This window comes from Onychomys torridus, chromosome 7, assembly GCF_903995425.1.
Source record: "Onychomys torridus chromosome 7, mOncTor1.1, whole genome shotgun sequence".
NCBI lineage: Eukaryota > Metazoa > Chordata > Mammalia > Rodentia > Cricetidae > Onychomys > Onychomys torridus.
In genome coordinates, this window is record NC_050449.1 from 106,516,420 (window position 1) to 106,537,992 (window position 21,573).

General features: G+C 48.0%; 1 protein-coding gene across 1 annotated transcript in view; it reads left to right on the top strand.

The window, feature by feature from the left end:
* The first annotated feature begins 14,406 nt into the window (after positions 1-14,406).
* Positions 14,407-21,573, top strand: part of Susd5 (sushi domain containing 5) — a 43,644-nt gene continuing 36,477 nt past the window's right edge. Inside the window, exons 1-2 of the mRNA XM_036192726.1 lie at positions 14,407-15,034; positions 19,503-19,680. Coding sequence (XP_036048619.1) covers positions 14,935-15,034; positions 19,503-19,680 — 278 coding nt within the window. The 5' untranslated portion in view covers positions 14,407-14,934. The remainder of the gene's footprint in view (positions 15,035-19,502; positions 19,681-21,573) is intronic.

The window sequence follows — 21,573 nt, forward strand, 5'->3', positions numbered from 1 at the left end:
ACAGCAACCGAGAAAGACCCGATTCACATATGCATACATATTGTTCACACATACGCACAAACGTAAGTACATAAAACAAATATACAAACCAAGTACCCAAAGGACACTGAAACAAGGAACTTACTGTCATAGGCCTTCATGAGTTAGCCTGGCACTGGGCATATTACCACATGACCCTCTGACTGTGAGCATGGCACTACAGATAAAAACACAGAAAAGTAAATCGGCCCAACTACTGTAGAAAGCAGTATAGAGTACCCTCCTAAAAAATTAAAACTAGGGCTGCTGAGATGGTTCAGTGGGTAAAAGTGCGTCTTAGTTTCACATCAGAGGGAAGTCCGGAGTAACTCCAGGAGGAACAGAAACAGCACCTGTGGAGGAACACGGCTTACGGCTCCCTCTCATTCAGCCCAGGCCCATCTGCCTAGGGATGGTACTGCCCACAGTAGGCTGGGCCTCCTCCATCAATTACCAGTGGAGGCCATGCCCACAGGCCAGTCTGATGGAGGGAGGTTAATTCTTCAGTTGAGGATCCCTCTTCCCAGGTGACTCTGGCTTGTATAGTGATATTTTATTTGTACTGAAATGTGATTTTATTTGTATATTAATAAAGTTGCCTTGGGGTCAGAGCAAGCCATAGCAGAAGCTGGGTGGTGGTGGTGGTGGTGGTGGTGGTGCATGCCTTTAATCCCAGCACTTGGGAGGCAGAGCTAGGCAGGATCTCTGTGTGTTCAAGGATACAGCCAGCATGGTGACACACACCTTTAATCTCAATACCAACCGTAGAAGACCTGGAGATCTGTACAGACAGGCAGTGACGAGGAGGTCATGTGGCTGGGTTCACAACCAATGAGAAAACCGAACAGAAAGTCTACATAAAAGACAGGACACAGGAAGAAGCTCTCTAGCAGAGAGGAAAGACAGAGCAGCAGTGAAGGGTAAGGTTTTCAGCTCTCAGCTATTGCTCTGACCTCTTGGCTTTTAACTTTGCAATTGGCTCTGTGTTTCTTATTTAACAAGACAGTTACATCTAAAAGTTTGTGTCACGATGAGGTTACCATGAAACCTAAGGACCTGAATTGGATCCTTGGGATTTGGGGATTGGCGTGGTCCAAAGAACCAACTCCCACAAACTGTCCTCTGACCACCCCACACACACACACACACACATTAAATAAATAAAGATTTTAAAATTCTGAATCCAGCTATCCTACTCCTGAGTGTACTGCTGATGGTTCCTAAAACACCTCACTTCAGAGACCCCTGAATATCCATGTTTATACAGCGCCGTGCCCAAGTTATAAATCAGGCCAAGAGAGGAGCAACAGATGAAGAGTGAGTGAGTGAAGAAAACAGGGCACACATTGTATTAGTTACTTTCTTCCCTGCTGTGATCAAATCCTTGACGAGAGGTTGATTTGGTCCATTCTGGTAGGAAAGGGCACAGTGAGATGAGAAAAGAGCAGTGGGTTGATGCAGATCCCAGTTAGGAAACTGAGAACGAAGAAAACTGTTCTTCAGTTGGCTTTCTACTGTGTGTGTGTGTATGTGTGTGTGTGTGTGTGTGTGTGTGTGTGTGTGTGTATGTGTGTGTGTGTGTGTGTGTATGTGTGTGTGTGTGTGTGTGTATGTGTGTGTGTGTGTGTGTGTGTGTGAGAGAGAGAGAGAGAGAGAGAGAGCGAGAGCATGAGCACACATACGTGTTATGTGTGTTGTTTGCATGTGTATGTGTTCCTGTGTGCACATGTGTGTGCATGAGGATGCTGGAAGTAGATGTCAGGTGTCTCCATCTATTTCTTGCCACCTTATTTTGTGAGCCAAGGTCTCTCTCTGAACCTGGAGCTCACTGTCTCGGGTGGGCTGGCCGGCCAGTGACCTCTGGAGATCTTCCTGCCTCCGTTCCCAGGATGGGTTATAGATGGGCACCACCACACCTGGCTTTTTCCGTGGTGCTCAGCTCCTCCTGCTCAAGCACCTTTCTCCTTTTTATTCCTTGGGTTTGAGTCCTCAGCCCACGGAATAGCACCACCCACAGGACAGTGGGGCTTCACTCTGATAAACTTAGCCTAGCAATCCCCTCGTGGGCATAGCCAGAGATTTGTTTTCTAGGTGAGTCTAGACCCTGTCAAGTCAACAATAGGTATAACTATCCTTTGCACAATGGAATTCTATTTGTCTACAGAAGATGAAATGATAGAGCTGGAGAGCTGGTTCAGCACTTAAGAGCCACTGGATGCTCTTGAAGAGAGACTTCCGTTCTCAGTAATCACACCCAGCAGCTCATAACCACCTGTGTTTCCAGCTCCAGGGGACCTGATGCCCTGTTGTGACTTCCCTGGGCTACTGCATTCATGTGGTACACATATACACATAAATAAAAATAAGCATTTTTTAAAAAAGAATAAAATGGACTGTGTTGGCACATGCTTTTAATCCCAGCACTCAGGAGGCAGCGGCAGGTGGATCTGTATAAATTTGAGGCCAGCCTGGTCTACAGAGTGAGTTCCAGGACAGCCAGGACTGTTTCACAGAGAAACCCTCTGTCAACACCAAAGGAAAAAAAAAAAAAAAGCTGGGCGGTGGTGGATCTCTGTGAGTTCGAGGCCAGCCTGATCTACAGAGCTAGTCTAGGATAGACTCCAAAGCTACAGAGAAACCCTGTCTCGAAAAACAAAACAAAACAAACAAACAAACAAAAAAACCACATCAAAAAAAGGGAAATGGAGAGGTGAGATGGTCAGAGGACATGATGTGCTGGAAAGAAAGCTCCTATATGACACCAACACTATGTTCAATGAATATACACCAATAAAAGAAAAACTCATGCAATTTAAACAAAAACAAGCAGTCCAGACAGGATGTAAATGTTCAGGAACTAAGTCACTGAGCTGTACAGCGGTCCAGGGCAAGGTAGAGGAGGTGTCATCTGTGGAGAGAATGGGTCACCAGGAAGACTGCTCAGCGGAGGTGCCACTGCCACAGCTCAGAGGATTGTGGGAGAGAAGTCATCCTTCACTCAGCAAACCTTCAGCAACCAGGACAGGACAGGTGCCAGGAAGGGAGCAGAGGCAGACCCTCACATGGAGATGGTAAGACCCCGTACCCACCCTGTGGAAAAGGACAGGCTCATAAGCATGATCACGGGGGTCCCAGCTGTGCAGGCAAACACTGTCCCAGGCGGCTGCTGTCTACGCTGATATATGAACAGGTTCTTCCCTGAAGTTTAATTTCCTGTTCTCCCCTCCCCCACAGCCCTCCTTCCCTTTCTTCCTTATTGTTTGTATTTATGTGTATGTGTGAGTATAACTATATGTAAAGATGTATTTTTATTTATGTGTATGTGTGAGAATAACTACATGTAAAGATGTATTTATTTATGTGTATGTGTGAGTATAACTACATGTAAAGATGTATTTTGTTTGTATTTATGTCTCTGTGTGAGTGCAACTACATGTAAAGGTGTATTTTTTTATTTATGTATGTGTGTGAGTGTATGTATGTATGTATTCAGGTGACGTTGGAGGCCAGAGGAAGGCATCCGATTCCCTGGAGCTGGGGTTACAGGCGGTTGTGAGCTGCCCACCTGGGTGCTGGGAACTGAACTCCAGTGCACAGGAAGAGCAGTAAGTACTCGTAGCTGCTGAGCCCCCTCTCTTCATCACCCACCCCCCTATACTGGGGATTGAATGCAAGGCCTCTTGAAATGCTAGGCAAGCACTCTATCACTGAATTGCTTTCTCAGACCTTTTTCATATTTTATTTTGGATAGAGTCTTACTCAGTTCAAGCTGGCCTTGAACTGCATATCTTCTAGTAGTGAGTGTTCTAGTCTCACTATGGCCTTGGATGTTGAATTATAGTCGTGCACCATTATAACCAGTTCAAAGCAAAATCTTTGGACTGTAAACAATGGGACTCTGGTGTGGGCCCGATGCTAAAATTCCTTCCCTTGGTGAGCCCTAAACACCCTCCTCCTGTGGTCCCAAGGTGTGATTCTGCCAGAGTCCACCCTGCGGGGGAGCCAGCGACTCAGACTTACTTCCAGAGCAAGGAATGAGGAGTTACAGGCAGGAGCTTGGGTGGCCTTTAAGTAGCCAAGCTGCACAGGGGCTGTACCCAGCTAGGGTGATGGCTGCCTCCCCCATCCTTCCTCACCTCTATCCTCCGGCCCTTCCCAGAGACCCAACGCTGAATTAGGGTAGTACTGCACACAGCTGGTTGAGAGGACTGGCTGGATATACAGGTGAGGGTCCCAGGATCCTCTCCACCCCCTCCTTCTTTGGGGATCAGGCCCAGCCAAACCCCTGAAGATGGGAGCCGTTTGGCTCAGAGGACAGTCCTGTATGTCAGGGTCTAATCTCACTTGGGTCCTCATCTCTAAGTGCCGGCATCTTGGAGTGTTTAAGAGCTGGGTGCGTTTAGAGCTGTGCTGGGAAGCCAAGGGGAGCAGAGACCTAAAATGCAGGATGATGTGATGATGAGGATGAGGACAGCAGACAGACAAGGAGAAAACACCGAAAGATGGTAAAGAAAACAAAACAACAACAAAATGGTGTAGTTGGAGCCACGAGGATGGCTTGGTGGGTAAGAACGCCTGCTGTTCTGGCTTGATGTCATAGTTACCTTCAGCTGTCACTTTACACAAATCCAATGTCATCTAGGAAGAGGAAACCTCACCTGAGGAATTGCCTCCATCATGTTGGCCTGTCTGTGGGGCATTTTCTTGATTGTTAATCGACATGGGAGGGCCCAGTTATTGTAGGTGGTACCATTCCTGGGCTGGAGAGATGGGTAAGTGGTTAAAAGCGCTGGTTGCTCTTACAGGTTCTGTTTCTGACACCCACAAGGAAACACCTAACTACTTCTAGTCCTGGGGGATCTGTCTCCCTCTTGTGGCAATTTTGGGTACTGCATGCATGTAGGCAAAACACCCACATACGTAAAATAAAGCAAAAATTAAAAAGAGGGCTGGAGAGATGGCTCAGAGGTTAAGAGCACTGACTTGCTCTTCCAGAGGTCCTGAGTTCAATTCCCAGCAACCACATGGTGGCTCACGACCATCTGTAATGAGATCTGGTGCCCTCTTCTGGCCTGCAGTCATACAGGCTGTATACACAATAATAAATAAATAAATAAATCTTTTTTAAAAAAATTAAAAAGAAAAAGGTAGCTGGATGTGAGCCTGGGAGAAAGCCAGCAAGCTCTGCTCCTCCGGGAGCTCCACTCCCCTGGGAGCTCTGCTTCAGGCTCCTGCTCTGACTTCCCGTCTTCGCTTCTCTCTTTCCTTACTTCCTCTCTCCCTTCCTTCCTCTCTCCCTCCTTCTCCTTTTCTCTCCTTCCCTTTCATTTTCCTCCTGCCCTCCTTCTGTTCATGCTTCTTACCTCCCCTTTTTACTTCTTCCTCCCTCCCTCCCACCCATCCCTCCCTTCTTCCTACCCCACTCCTCCTGTACTCACTCTCTCCCTCTCTCCCTCCTTCCCACCCTCCCCTCCTTCCCTCCCTCTTCCCTTTCAGTGCTGATACTGAGACCCAGAAGCCTCCACCCCCCAGACAAATGTTCTTCTCGGTAAACTACATCCCCAGCTCCTTTGGATAATTTCTTCTTCCTTCAAATTGAGACTTTTTGCTCGGTGCAGGTAACTAGTGGTCACCCTGTGCATTCCCATCCCTTTAGCTAAGGTGAGGTGAGGGTCAAGGCCCCAGGTCTATTCTCCTGGGTTAGCTCCAGCTTAGTGTCTGTGTCTTTCTGACCTGCTCTAGGGAATGGTGGCTTTTGGTACTCAGGGGAAGCAGAAAGGTATGATGTAGGCATGTGATCCTTGCTGCAGAATTGCTGGCCATTCACTTCACCTTTACCCCATGGGTGCACAAAGAAGTCTGGTCCTCGGGATCTGAAGATGGCTGATCACTTGACACCTGATGCCGGCCAAATGAAGCTGACGGTAGTTCATTTGGATGAAGAGCCACACACTGTACAGACCACCCAGAGGTTACATTTAGCAGCAGAATACGGTAAATAAGGACATCAGTGAGAGGCAGGCTTTGTGGTGAGAGGGGGTGGGATGATGCCTGGTCACACTCCCAGGGTGCGGTTGGCTTGTTTGAATAATTTCCCAGGCTGGCGGAGAACTGAAGTCTACGCAGGGGTAAACAGAAACCTGCCTGCTCTCCCCGGGGGGGAGGGGTACTTGGCGGGGAACCCTCATCCTTAGGCGCTCAGTGGAAAGGAGAGGCTGAGGCAAGTCCACTTGAGGCTGGTCCTTCTGTCTCACTAGATGTCTTGATTCGGGGAAACTATTTAAACACTAAATCTTGCATCCTATGTCTTAAGTAGGGATGATGATGATGATGATGATGATGATGATGATGATGATACAAATCCATAAAGTTCTTGCTGTGATCAGAAATTCTTGGAAAGTAGCTGTGTCTGCTAAGACTAACACACTGGTAAAACTGCAGCGATCTGGTGGGGTTGGAATGCTTCAGGTCCCCAAAGCTGAGAATGTCATCAGCATCTGAAGCCTGTAGAAAAGCTTCCCCTCTCTAATTGTTTTAGTTAATTTTCTACATCATGACCAAGGAAATTTTTAAAAGAAGTGTGGTGATACTATATTTGTAAAATGTGATTTTATTTGTATATTAATAAAGTTGCCTTGGGGTCAGAGCAAGCCATAGCAGAAGCTGGGTGGTGGTGGTGGTGGTGGTGGTGGTGGTGGTGGTGGTGGTGGTGCATGCCTTTAATCCCAGCACTCGGGAGGCAGAGCTAGATGGATCTCTGTGTGTTCAAGGACACAGCCGGCATGGTGACACATGCCTTTAATTTCAATACCAACCATAAAAGACCTGGAGGTCTGTACAAACAGGCAGTGATGAGGTCATGTGGTTAGGTTCACACAAATGAGAAAGCAGAACAGAAAGTCTATAAAAAAGACAGGACACACAGAAGTAGGTCTCTGGGGGAGAGGAAGGACAGCAGAAGCAGTGAAGGGTAAGGTTTTCCGCTCTTGCTCTGACCTCATGGCTTTTAACTCTGCAATTGGCTGTGTTTCTTATTTAACAAGACATTTACATCTACAAAGAAGCATTTAATCTGGAGCTCATGGTTCCAGAAGGTAAGAGTCCATGATCAACATGGCAGGAGTGTGGTGCCATGGTGGCAGGCATGCAGGTAGGCAGGCAGCAGTGAAGTGTGAGCCACAAAAATCTATTTAATAATTTATTAAGGAGTGCAGTGGAAATACAGACTCATTAATACAGAACAAGGAAGAGGCCGGTGCTAATTCTGCTGGTCCAGCTGCCGCTGACCTGTCCAAGGAAGATGGGGACCAACCTCAAGCTGCTCCACACCGCTTGATCTGGTCCTGGCCACCCAAGAAAGGACACAACCTCTCTCCTTCTCCTCTTAAGTGGTCACATAGGCAGGTCAGACCATGACCTAGGGTTTTCTATCCCAAAGATGAATTCCCACAACACAGCAGGCAGGCAGGCAGGCAGCAGGCAAGGCACTGGAGCAGTAGTTGAGTTTATATATGATCCACAAGCATGAGGCAGAGAGCTAACTGGAAATATGACGTGGTCTTTCAAAGAGACCAGAGACACACCTCCTCCAACAAGGCCACACCTCCTGATCCTTCCCAAACAGTTCTACCAGTTGTGGACCAGGCATCCAGACACATGAGCCTTGGGAAGCCATTCTCATTCAAACCTCCACACTGATATATTTTAAACTTACCTTGATTTAAGATGTTCCTTGTTCTGTAAAACTATAGAACCGAGTTCACATTGGAGCATGGACTGTGAGGTAACCTAAATCCGGGTTCCTGGGCCATGGTCATTCAAATGGCTGGAGAATAAACTCTCTCTCATTCCCTTTAAGGTGAGAGCTGTGTGTTTTTCTCGGGCATTGCTACTATTAAATGAGACATCCCAGTGCACTGCAAGCATGGTACAGAGATTGGTTAAGCTTGGGGACTGCTGCCCCTTCTTTGCATCACTTGGGGGACACAGCCATGAAAGTGCCTCACCAAGCTTGCACGGTAAACACGGTAAACACGTTGAAAGAAAGTGACTCAGGGAATCTTGTGGCAAACATGGCGATGGCAGACCTTCTGGTGAGAGAAATGTTATCCCGAGAGGGCTTTCAGAGGAAGCATCGGTTGTCTATGGTTGGGAAGGATCAATGAGTCTGGAATTTATGGGCTTCTGTGACATGAAGCTGTACCTCCTTTGTGTAAGTTTTTTAAAAATCTCTGTTTAAAGTGGAGATGTCTCAGGATTCAGGTGGCTGCCTATATGGAGATGGTCCCCAGATGCTCATGAGCACTGTAAAGGGTCATTAGATATCCGAGAAAAATCTTTACCATAAAGACCTAACACTAGGTGGAAGGGTCTGTGTGAGTTTGAGGGCAGCCTGGTATACATACTGAATTCCAAGCCTGACAAGGCTTCATACGAATTGAGACCCTATCTTAAAAAACAAAAAACAAAAAAATCCAGAAACTAACCTGTAGTCCGGCTTATCTGGGAGGCAGAGAAGGGAAGGTCTTTGAGCCCAAGAATTTCAGAGAATCCAGACTTCATCTTTAAAAGAATAAAGAACAAGTGTGAGACTCTAAGAAATGTAAAACAGAACAGGACACTGTTTCAGAATGAAAGAAAATGTGAGGATTTGGAGGAACCTATTGGTGCACAACTCCATTGCTAGGACTCAGGAGGCTGAGGCTGTGGCTATCCTGGGCTACATAGCAAGATCTTCTCTCTAAAAACAAAGCATACCCAATGAGAAAACACAGAGTACAGAAAAGGCTTTCCCGGAAACCAAGACATCCTGGTAGCAGATAGGAGAAGGTGTTGCCGAGGTTTCCTGGGGAGAAGGAAGAAGGAGGAGGGGGCAGGGCTCTCAGGGACACGGTGTGCTGACAAAGAGAGCTGGGCACTGTTCTGGCTCATGGTAATTCTACTACCGTATTTATTGTTTAGTTTTTATTTTTTGGGTTTTGTCATTGTTAGTTTTTGTCAGTTTTTTTGTTTGTTTGTGATAGTCTTGCCATGACACTCTGGCTGCCCCAGAACTCTCTATGTAGCCCAGGCTGGCCTCAGACTCAGAGATCCACCTGCTTCTGCCTCCTGAGTGCTGGAATTAAAGGTGTGCGCCACCACACCAGGCTTTTTAAATTTTTTAATTAGATGTGCGTGTATGTGTGTGTGTGTGTGTGTGTGTGTCTGTCTGTCTGTCTGTCTGTGTCTGTGTATTACCTGGGAAATGAACTCAGGTCGTCAGGCTTGGTGACAAGCATACCTAGCCAATGAGCCATCTTACAAGACATTTCTTACAAGGTATTTCTTTAGAACGATGAAAACTCTGGGTCAATATGAAACTGGATGGGATACTAAAACCCTATGCATAGCTAAGAAATATGAACCAGGACATCTGCTCCTTCACAGCTTTCCTGTTTACCAGAGCAAAAGCTAGAAGAATTTGGGAAAATATTAGTTATTTATATTCAAACTTATCCAGCCTCCATTCTGAATAAAGCTATTCTCATAGGTACCCAGTCATTACTGAAATACGTCCACACACTCTGATGCCTGCTGTGTGGCTGCTAAACTGGTAAACACCTTATTCCTACTTCATCAGAAGCCGCTTGCCTTCAGTTGGCAAGGACTCCCTGTCATTGTGTGTCCGGGCCTGCAGCTAGAGACGAGTGTCAATCACACACTGCCTGACTTTAGAGTGATTGAAAGGGGCACACCATGCTTTGGAAACTGTTTCAGAAAGCAGTTAGTAGCAAGGAGTTCTACACCACCACCCAGACTGTGTGCAAGCAGCCTGCCTCTCACTCCTGCATCACCACCCAGACTGTGTGCAAGCAGCCTGCCTCTCACTCCTGCATCACCACCCAGACTGTGTGCAAGCAGCCTGCCTCTCACTCCTGCATCACCACCCAGACTGTGTGCAAGCAGCCTGCCTCTCACTCCTGCATCACCACCCAGACTGTGTGCAAGCAGCCTGCCTCTCACTCCTGCATCACCACCCAGACTGTGTGCAAGCAGCCTGCCTCTCACTCCTGCATCACCACCCAGACTGTGTGCTAGCAGCCTGCTTCTGGCTCCTGCACCACCACCCAGGTTACATGCAAGCAGCCTCTCCCTCCGGTTCTGTGATGCCTGGCTTTAGACTATGAGATTGACACAACCTAGAAACACTTGGGAAGAGAGTCTCAATGAGGGGTTGTCTAGATCAGGAAGGTTCGTGTCTGTGGGGGACTGTCTTAAGTTAGGTGGGAAGACAGTAAGCAGCACTCCTCCATGGCCTCTGCATCAGCTCCTGCCTCCAGGTCCCTGCCTTGAGTTCCTGCCCTGACTTCCCTACATGATGTGATGTAAGCCGTAAGTTCCTGGTTCTGTGACTTACTCCCAGGATGCTTCAGGTCAGTGTTTCATCCCAGCCACAGAAAAGCAAACTAGAATAGGTCTCGCCGAAACTGAAGATCACTGAGTTCAGCTCCGCTGCCTGCCCAACCAGCGTCCCCAGCGTCTGCCTATCTTGCCTCAACAGCACTGGAATCACAGCTGTGGTGCCCATCTTTTTTTGTGGGTGCTGGGGAACTGAACCCGGGTTCTCCTGTTTGCACTTGCTCTTTTCCCACTGAATCATCTCCTAGACCACGGTTCAGGTTCTCACCCCGCTTGGCAACATCCCAGCCTCTCCTAGGATGGTACCTCCTTCTCACAGTTGCTCCGCCCCAGAACCTCTCTTAGCCCCGCCCTCATCTCAGTATGTGGTCTTTTCATTAAGCTGTTGTGGTGGGTCACTGTTCTCGCCATGACCTGAAGCACGGCCCCTAGTGAGGCAGCAGGTAACTGTTATTGACATACCCCTGGGATGTAACTGCTGGGGTCTTTAAGACCTGGAATGCAGGTCCGAGATATCTCTTCCTTTACTACCTCGTGGTTTTGGATGCTGGGATAGACCAGGGCAGATCTCGCCAGAGAACAGTGTTGGGACCATGCCTCACTCTTCCAGGATCCTGCGACAAAATTCTCTATTTTGTCTTGTGAGTTTCGTTTCCCAAATAAATTCCTTTGCCCATTAAGCAGACTCTGTGGATTGCTAGCCATATAATCCCATTAAGCTGTTTTTGTCATAAAAACATTTTTTGTGGGACTGGAGAGATGGCTCAGTGGTTAAGAGCACTGCCTGCTCTTCCAGAGGACCTGAGTTCAACTCCCAACAACCACATGGTGGCTCACAACTATCTCAGGTGGGATCTGATGCCCTGTTTTGGCATAAAGTTGTACATGCAGATAAAGCATTAATATACATAAATAATAAAAATCTTTAAAAAAACGAAACAGGGTTGGGGATTTAGCTCAGTGGTAGAGCGCTTGCCTAGCAAGCACAAGGCCCTGGGTTCGATCCTCAGCTCATAAACAAAACAAAAAAAACCAAAACATTTTTTGTTCCTCAGAGAGGTAAGTGGATTTATAATTTTAAAAGTATTCAATCAATTATTTATTGAATAACTACTCAATAAACATTGTACACTTCAAATGTATAGTTTAGTGGGCTTTGACAAATGTCCACACTCGTGTGATCACTACTGTCCACAGGAGAGGGGACATACTTCAGATGTGTTCCTAGCCCTCAGAGGCAGCAATGGTGTGATGGGTAGTTTGGAAGTCTTTCCTAGGGAGACATGGACAGACATCTATTCATCCCAGGTAGGACTCTACTGACAGATCAAAGGAAAAGTTCCGCCCAAGTCTAGCTTGGTGAACCAGGGAGATTATTTGAGTTTCTATTGGGGCATGAGTCACCCAAGCACAGCTGCACCCCAGAAAGGCCCACCCCAGCATGAGTGATAAGCCCGGTGCTCTTGCTGAATTTGTGGGTGCTTCACAAAGACTCCCCACTCCGAGCACTTGATTACAGCTCACACAATATACACTTGGGGCAGGACCTTGGAACTTCTGTGAGTTTCTTGGTTGGTTGAAGTTTCTTGGGCTTCCCAAGCTGCCTGAATCTCAGGGTCCTTCCTCCCTCTGGAGGCAACCATTCCATTGCAGGGAGCGGCTGCCCATTACAACTAGCCTCTCATCTCCAATTCCTTTTTATCTATCTATCTATCTATCTATCTATCTATCTATCTATCTATCTATCTATCAATCTATGATACAAGGTCCCACTACATAGCCCTGACTGTTCTGGATCTCAGTCTATAGACCAGGCTGGCCTTGAACCCCCACCTACCCATGAGAGATCTGCCTTCCTCTGCCTCCCAAGTGCTGGGATTAAAGGTGTGCACCACCACAGCCCAGCCACATGTATTTTGTTTGATCATTTATTTATTTGTGGATGTGTGGATGGGTTTGCCTCAATTTGAGTGTGGAGGTCAGAAGACCACCCAAAGGGACTTAGCTCTTTCCTTCCACATTGTGGGCTCCAGGGGTTGAATGGAGGCCATAGGCTTCTTGGCAAGTGCCTTTTCCATCTGAGACGTCTTGCTGTCCTGTTTTTATGTTATTTTTTGCAGGTTCAGGCTGATCTTAATGTAGCTAAGACTGACCTTGAACTTCTGATCCCTGAACCTCCTAGATTGAAGGTGTGTACCGCCACAGCCCGTTGATGTGGTATTGGGGTTGAACCTGGTGCTGCTTTGTGTGTGCTGGGCACGCATCCAGCCCTAGCATTGTGTTTTGTTCCTCTGCTTGCCGGCTTTCTCATTCTGCACATCCACTGATGATGCCTAAGCTGCTCCTGGATGGTGCAAAGGAGGGAACGGTGAGCGTTTTTTGTACAAATCTTTTTGTGGCTGTCTGTTTTCATTTCCTTTGGATATACACTGCAGTGCTTTCTGGGACACGAGGCAAGCATACACTCATGGGAGACAGCTGGACGGTTTTCCCCAGCGCTTGCACAAATTATACCTCTAGAACATACCATTTCCTCAGAGTAGGACAGGCCAAGACAGACCTGGGCAAAGATAATGTTTAAAATGCCATCAGGGTTAGCTAGTCAGTTTCAAAATGACTTCCAGGCTGTCAGGAGACACTGCCCTCGGATGGGTCTCTGGGCGTCGCTCACAGGCACCTTCTGAGCCCTTCCTTCATTTTCTGTGCTAAGCTTCCAATGTCTCCTCCAGTCCAGACATGTGAAATCTCACTCTCTAGGTTGTCTTGCCAACTGCTAAACCGAAAGTAGCTAAGTAAATTCATTTATACTTACATGTGAATGATTGTCAGGATTGCCTCACTCCACCAACACCCTCAAGTACCTGTGTTTTGAATGTGAAACTTAATCATCTAAAGGAATTAATCACTGCTAGTAGCTTTTGAGGAGACATGCTGTCTTTTTAGTGTAGTCCAAAAATTGCGTGAGGGTTTGAAAGACGGTATTGATTATTAAAGGCATTTGCCTTTGAACCTGGTGACCTGAGTCCAATTCTCTGGACCCATGTGGTGGAAGGAGACTCTTGCAAGTTGTCTTTTGACCTATACACGTGTAAAAAAATAATAAAAAGCTATGTGAAGCCCTGGGCAGCACATATGGGGGTGTGTGCTTGGGAGGGCTGTGAGTTTGAGGCCAACCTGGGCTACATAGTGAGTTCCAGACTAGCCTTGATTCATATATTTTAGTGAGCTAAAAAAAAAAATGCTATCTGTCCTAAGTCAGATGTGGGTTCAAATCCCAGTCCATACTTCGAAAAGAAACCAAATTCTCCCCATGTCTGTGTCCTTGCTCACTAACTATTGACAGTTATTTGTGGCCTAGCGCCCAAGTCTTGTTCAGCCTTTAGCATTTATTTGGCTTACCTAAGCAGGACTTTCCAAAAGAACAAACTATGGCATCGTTATCGTCTAGCACAGGGGCAGCCATATTGTGGGCACTTAACCCATTTATTTACTGGCGCATTAATTAATACAATAAGGATTTGCAAACTGCAAAGAGCCACTGATGTTCTAAGTTTAACAATACATTATTCTTTGTTGATTGAATAATTGAGGTGGGGTCCTGCTATGTAGCCCATGCTGGCCCAGAACTGGCAGCAATTCTCCTGCCTCGGTCTCCAGAGTGCCAGGACAGGGTTATGAGCCACCAGGGTAGGCAACAGGGCTGGGTTTATGAGCTCTCCAAGGAGCCCAGGGAGACAGGACCCTGTGAATTGGAAGAGATCAGCCATTCCAGTGGGACCAAGATTGTAGCTTCTCAGATCACCCTCCACCTCAAACTTGAGAATTTCACGCGCTTCGGAGGTCCCCCAGTCTGACCTGGAAGTGAGTGGTAACAGTGTTGAGAAACAGCAGGGTGAGCTAAGAAACGCCCTTGACCGAGCGGTTGCTTAAATTAGACGCGAGCCCTCTACCTCCATCCCCCGAGTGCGGTGCGATTACCAGCGATTGTCACCACTACCCGGTTCTCTGCGGTGCTGGGGACTAGAACCTGGGGGTCTGTGGCTGCCAGGCAAGCACTCTGCCAACTGAGCCACCTCCCTAGCCCCAAGATGGCCTTTTCCTAAGGGAACGGAGCTCGCCTTCCTGAGGACCAAGGCTAGCAAATCAGCAGCTTCCCTTCTTCATTTAAAAAAGGTTCGTTTAACGAAGGTTCTGTCTGTGAGCCTGCGCCCAGCCAAGACTTCGGGTCCTGCGTGGCGACCGTCCTCCCCTCGAAGGTACCCACTGCCCGCCCTCCGGGCCCTGGCCCTCCGCCCCGGCCGCGCCCCTGGCGCAGCCCCTTTTGGCACCGCGGCTCCCAGGTGCCCGGCGCAAAGGCGGAGCCGGACTGCAGCCGCCTGGGTGGCGCCACCGAGACCCCCGGGTGTTTGCGGGTCCCAGCGCTCGGGCTACGATTCCCGCAGCATCCCTGGCCGCAGCTCCAGCATCCCCGGGAACTGGAGACTCCCCCGCGGTGCACAGCTTGAGGACGCCACCACCATGAACTCGGGGCCGCGATGGCCAGCACCCCGCAGCCTGCCTGCGCTCTGCGCTGCGCTGCTCCTGCTGGGTCTGCAGCCGCCCCCCGTGAGCGCCGAGGGTGAGTGTCCCCAGCCACAGGGGCCCCGGGGCAGCCCTGAGGCCAGCTGGGCCGGGGGTGCAGCCTGGAACTGACCACCCGGAGTCCCAGCATCACCGGGCCCCCACCCTTCCCTGCGCTCCCCGCCGCCGGCTTCTCGGAGAGAGAGCTCTAGAATGAAGTCACGTCTAGGCTGCCCTCGAACTTCCCCTGCTGGGGCTGATTTTTCCATCCTCCTTAGGTTTCTCAATGTCTGTTAAGTGGGTGCCCTTCCCGGAGGCTGCGGTTAGAAAATACTCGCGTTGTCCAGGAAGATTTGAAAGATGAGTGGGGATCCATGTCCCCGGCAAACAGGGAAGGAAGAGGGACCGGGCAGAGCCGAGGTGCTCAGTCAGAGGTGTTGGGGGAACATGGGACACATGATTTAAAAACAAAAAAGCAAGGTGGGAGCCGAGCTGCCAGGTGGGGGTGGATGCCTTGGGACAGGAGAAGGAAAACCAGGTAGCAGCAGCCAGATGACAAGTTGACCCACTTTGTTTTTTGAACCCGAATTCAGCTTTTTAAAAAATCCAAACATTTTGTATTTATTTTGTGTATGTGTTTATTTACTTTGTTAAGTCTGAATTCAACTTTAAATTTTTTTTAAATTAGCGTGTTCATGTATGTGTGTACGTGTGCGTGCGTGCGTGTGTGTGTGTGTGTGTGTGTGTGTATGAGTGTATGCTTACACGCATGCTTGCCAAAGTGAGTGTGTGGAAGTCAGAAGACAACGTGAAGGATTCACTCGTCCCCCACGCACTCCTTTGGGGGTGGAACTCAGGTTTGGCAGCAAGCGCCTTTACCCACTGAGCCATCTTGCTGACCCTTGAATTTGGCTTTTGATACTTGCCTTAAACTAGCAGGGTTAGGGCTCCGTGTCAATACAATTTCTGTTTGAAAGCTAATTCAGCTGTATTTAGCTGTTGAAACAAAACCCCCCAGAATGTGGAGCTGGAGATTCTGAAGGGAGCCGGCTGTCTTCAGCCTCAGAAGGTTTCTAGAAAGTCCACCCTTGGAACGACCTTGACCAATGGGGAAGAAAAGCCGTTGGCTGATTTAGGAAGCTTTGCATACATTGCAATATAGTTATTTAAATCTGCTAAAGCATAAGGGAAGCTAAAGATCAGGAAAGAAAATCCTGGTGCTTGAGAAAATGGTAAGGGGACAATATGTAACTGGACACCACAGGTGTGCTCTCCGAGTTTGCATGTGTGTGCCATGTATTAACAAGGACTTGGGCTCTTAGCCGTGCGTTCAGCATTAAGAGAGAGCACTGTTAACTCTAAAGGCTGTTAGTGGCCCCTCTAATTAATTACTAATTAATTTATTTGGCAGTGCTATAGAAGCATCCGGCCACTGAGCTATATCATCAGTCCCAAATTTAAAAAAAAAAAACTAGATATGCTTCATAAAAATTACCATTTAAAAATGTATAACTGGGTTGGGGATTTAGCTCAGTGGTAGAGCGCTTGCCTAGCGAGCACAGGCACTCTACCACTGAGCTAAATCCCCAACCCTATAACTGAGATTTTAAAAATATACATATATAAACATTTTGTTGTACAAACAATGTGTATCTGATTCTAGAACATTCCATCATAGCCACATGAAACATCATACCTCTTTGCAGTCCATCCACTGGTAATGCTTTAGTATTTCTGGCCTGATGCTGAGTTATGAAAATTAAACTGATTTTAAGGAATGCAAGCAGAATGGTTGGGGTTAGTACTAACTTTTGAACAATGTCTACTTTTGTTCCAATTTTAATTTCTTCGAACAAAATCTCTTTCCATGATGTTTTATAGCGTTTCACCCCATTATGAATGCTTAAGCAGGATGCCTCATGGATAAGGATCAAAGTTTTGTGCCCATCTGGCTTGGGGTGGGGCATAGAAAATACAAGGTGGGATTGTCATCCAGCAAAGAGAAACTGAGGACTCCTTGTGTGTGTGCTTTTTATTGCTAGAAATACTTCCTGTTTCACCTCCACCACCTCCCCTTTCCCCTCCCCACTTGGCCTACGGAGAATTAGGGGCACACTTCATTTTAAGAACATGGCACTTGCCAAGCCCTCCCTTGTATAGCGGAGCCATGGAAGAACTGTCAACTCTGTTGTGAACGGATCGCTCCCTGGTCTGTGCTTACTGCTGCTCTCACGCCTAGTTAGTTATCTGAGTCTGCACGGGGAGGGAGGGATGACTGTTTAACTGAGACCGGTTATTATAGATATTTGAACAAAAACAGTCTCTAAAACGAAAATTGAAACAAAAACCATTTCGTTTATATTTGATTAATTTAACATGTATCCCATACACAAAGTAGAGTGACTACCGTATTTCTGTATTTTTCCTTTGTTTCTCATTTGTGTGTGTGGGGTGTGTGGGGGCACACATGCTTGTGGAGTCCAGCAGCCAGTGCCAAGTGTCTTCCTCAATCCCTTTCTAATCTCGGGGGGGGGGGGGGGGGGGGGAGAAGTATAAGTGCCTTCTGAGGTCAGTGATGTGGGATTCCAAACAGTTTGACCCACCCTGTGTGGGTGCTGGAAACTAAACTCTGGTCCTCTGCTAAAGCAGAGTGAGCACTTCCAGCCTCCAATCTTGGTGGGGTTTTGTTTTGTTTTGTTTTGTTTTTTTGTTTGTTTGTTGGTTGGTTTGTTTTTAAGAGAAGGTCTCTCAAGGAACCTGGGGCAGGCTTGTCATCAAGTCTCAGGAATCCTTATGTCTCCATCATCCCGGTCCAGTGCTGGGATTACAGACACATGCAGCTGCACTCAGAGTGTACGTTATTGGGTGGGGGGCACACCCACATTCACATGTGGAGGTCGATGGCAACTTTTTGGAGTCATTTTTCTCCTTCTACCTTTACATGGGTTCTGGGACCAAACTCGGGTCGTCAAATGCATGTGGCAAGCTCCCATCGCCCCCAGCCATCTTACCTGCCGGTGTGAGAGCTAGGGATGGAACTGGAGCCCTTGGGTCAGAGCTACAAGCACTTTGCCAACCTTTATCTTCCCCAACTTTACTTTTTTATTTTTGAAGTGAAAAAAAATATTCTTCATATTAACTAAATGCAAATGAACTGTTTGGGTAATAATGTGGAGAAAGACTCATTAATTCAGACCATACCGAGTCACTACTGCACACCAGGCAATGTCCTGGCTGACAGGGAGCTCAAGACCACAGGAGGAGAGCTGGGAGCGGACAGCTGGATGAATGCCATAACCACTTCAATCTCTGAGGAGATTGAAGAGTCACGTCAGGAGGGTGTCCTCTGTTGTTTGTTTGCTTAGGGTCTCATTTGATAGACCAGGCTGGCCTCCAGCTCACAGTGGTCCCCCTGCCTCAGCCTCTCAAGTGCTGGAATTCAAAGCATGAGCTACCTACCTCAGTATAAGAGACCTTCTACTTAATGCAGGAAAATCTGAGAAACAAGTAAAAATTGCTAGGCATTGGGGCTGGAGAGATGGCTCAGCAGCCAAGAGTACTTGTTGTTCTTCCAGAGGACCAGGGTTTGATTCCCAGCATCCACATGGTGACTCTTAACTCTCAGGAGTTCTCATGTGGTGAGGTAGCCCTGGGCACCAAGATACTCACGAAAGGGAACCCAGGACACTGAGCCTTGTCACGTCTTTTTTGGAAGAAGGATTAAACAAAACAAAGCAACACACACACACACACACACACACACACACACACACACACACACAAATGGTCTCACTGTAAACCAGGTTGGCCAGTAGAGCTCAGAGAACCACCTGCCTCTGCCTTCGTCCCCAGTACTAGAATTAGAGACATGTGTCACCACACTTGGCTAATACAAATCCATGCCAGATCATCTGGTTGTGTGTGTGTGTGTGTGTGTGTGTGTGTGTGTGTGTGTGTGTATGTGTGCGTGTGGAAGCCAGAGAGGACAACCTCAGCAGTTGCCTTCAAATGCCACGCACCTTGTTATCTCGAGACAGGGCTTCTCATTGGCCTGACTGGCCAGTGAGCCCCATAACCTCCTGGTTCTGCTTCCTCCAGCACTGGAGTCCCAAGTCAACACTACCCCGGTTTGATTTTTATGTGGTTTCTTCAGATCAAACCCAGGGTCCTTAAGCCCCCAAGGCAAACACTTAACCAGCCAGTCTATCTCCCCACCACAGTTAAATTTTTGTTCGTTTGCTTGTTTATGGTGGACTAGAACAAGTGAGACGTGGTGGCATACTCTTGTTCCAGATAGACGGGAGGGTGAGGCGGGAGGATGGTCTGAGCTCACGGGTTTGAAACCCACTTGGGCAACAGAAGGAGAGCCCATCTCAGAATGACTAGAGCCGAAATAAGTGAAAATCCCAGCAGAACTGTCGCTGTCTGGCCCCAGGGATGGAGTGCGTTAGTGCCTGCACACAGCCAGATGGTGACCTCACAGTGCCTTGAACCTCACATCCACATATTGTATTTATCCTGCACAGGGAAACTCTTCCTGCTGGAGTCTCAGAACGGCTCTCAGGGCCTGGACCTGGAGGCAGCTCGGCTCTCCTGCAGGAGCAGGGGTGCCCACCTGGTGTCTGCTGGAGAGCTGAGGAGGATGGTCCAAGACTGTGCCTTTGCAGTGTGCACAACGGGCTGGCTGGCTGATGGCACCCTTGGGTAAGTCAGGCAGCCGGGGAAGCATTCTTTTCCAACCCCCTCAGCTGCACCACCTAGGTATATGGGGCTGGACAATTGCCCTGCAGGGATAGCAGGTAGGCAATGTGAAACGGACTGTGGCTCTCTAGCACGTTCAGTTTATTTATTTTTTATTTATTTGTGTGTGTGTGTGTGCGCGCGCGCATGAAAAAATAGGGCTAAAGAGATGGCTCAGAGGTTAAGAGCACTGACTGCTCTTCCAGAGGTCCTGAGTTCAATTCCCAGCAACCACATGGTGGCTCACAACCATCTGTAATGATGCCCTCTTCTGTATACATAATAAATAAATAAATCTTTAAAAAAAAGAAATGAAAAATAATAGTAACTAAGAATCCAATACATGGATCTAACAGCTGATTGAAAAGAGCCAAAGAGAGAATTAGTAAGCTGGAAGCTATTTCAGAGGGAGATATGCTAAATAAATAAAAAGAAAGGATAAAAATGTAGAGAAAATGGTAAAGGTGATGAAACTACATGCAATTAGAATTCTAAAAGGAAAAAGAAAGAGAGGTAGTTTGGTGGCTGAGAAGTTTCATGTCAGAGACTATTGCTCTTCAGCACCCACACAGAGGGTCTGTGCATACAGACTGCCCTCCAGCTGAGGGACACTGGTTTTGTGTCTCTCTACAGATGCCTGGGTACTAGAGAGGGCATACCCACTGTCTTCTCAGATGTTCCCTTCCCAGGCAGATTATGGAGACTCAGTGGCCCCCTCCCCAACCCCCACATATGCCAGGCACACATCATATCACTGAGCTATACCCCCAGCCCCAGTACCTCCATCTTACACATCAGTCTAAGGCCTGGAGGATCTGAGCAACTTTCGTAAGAACACTGGACCACCCCCTTCTAATGGTGGTTTGCCTTCTGTTGGTACCATTTGGCTCCATTTCCTTCTGTCTGGCTGACAGCTATGTCGTTCTTCCTTCTTTAAGTCCTACTCAGTTTCTGTCCTACCTCAGTCGTCCCCCGCCCCCAGGCTCATGGGCGCAGGCACCAGGATCCCATTCTTCACCATAGGTTTCTACAGACCTCTGAGACATGCTAGATAAGGTGGCCCAGCAAAAGGAATGCAACCCCCTCCTTTCACCCTCAGACTACCCTCCTCCTCCCACCCAGAGGCCACCCCTCCCATCTCTCCTGCAGAATCTGGGCTTTAGGGAATCTCCCATCAAAGGCTTTAGCAGGAGATGCCAAGCTTGGAGACTTTGTCAAGGAGCAATGGTTCTCAGAGAGGCTTGCTGAATAAAAAGAACCACCACCTAGTGAGGGGCCTCAGTTACACTCAGAGCTCCCAAAGGACGGGAAACCCCAAGAGCAGGGGTCCCTTGGAAGACCTTTCCCTTCCCAAGAAGACAGCTGTGCCTCCAGAGAAGTAAGGGCCTGGTCAAGAGAGCAGCGGTGTCTTGGCTAAGCCTTGCTACTCCAAGGGAATCTGTTGAAGCTGAAGGTCAGGCAAGCTCAAGGTGTCTTTCCAAAGATTAGGAGCCACCCAACCTGGTTCCAGAATAAAGGCCCCCAGGAGAAGCTCCCTCAGAAAAAAAGTTCCCCCAGATGAAGCCTCCTCAGAAAAAGTTGAACCTGCAGAACAACCCCCAAGCTTTCTCAGAACACTCTAGAAAAAAGCCCCTACAAGAAAGCCCCCCTGAAAATAAGCTCTCTCCAAAGAATGTCACATAGAAATCCACCCCTGCCCACTCAGAGAGCAAGTATTCTAGGACATTCCAGAACTTACTACGGAAGATGGCGGCAACTGACCATGAGTCTGTGGACACTGGTCTCAAGGGGCCACACTAGTTCCTTAGCTCAGTGTGACATTGTCAGCTGTAATGGGGATATGCTTTTTGACAAGGA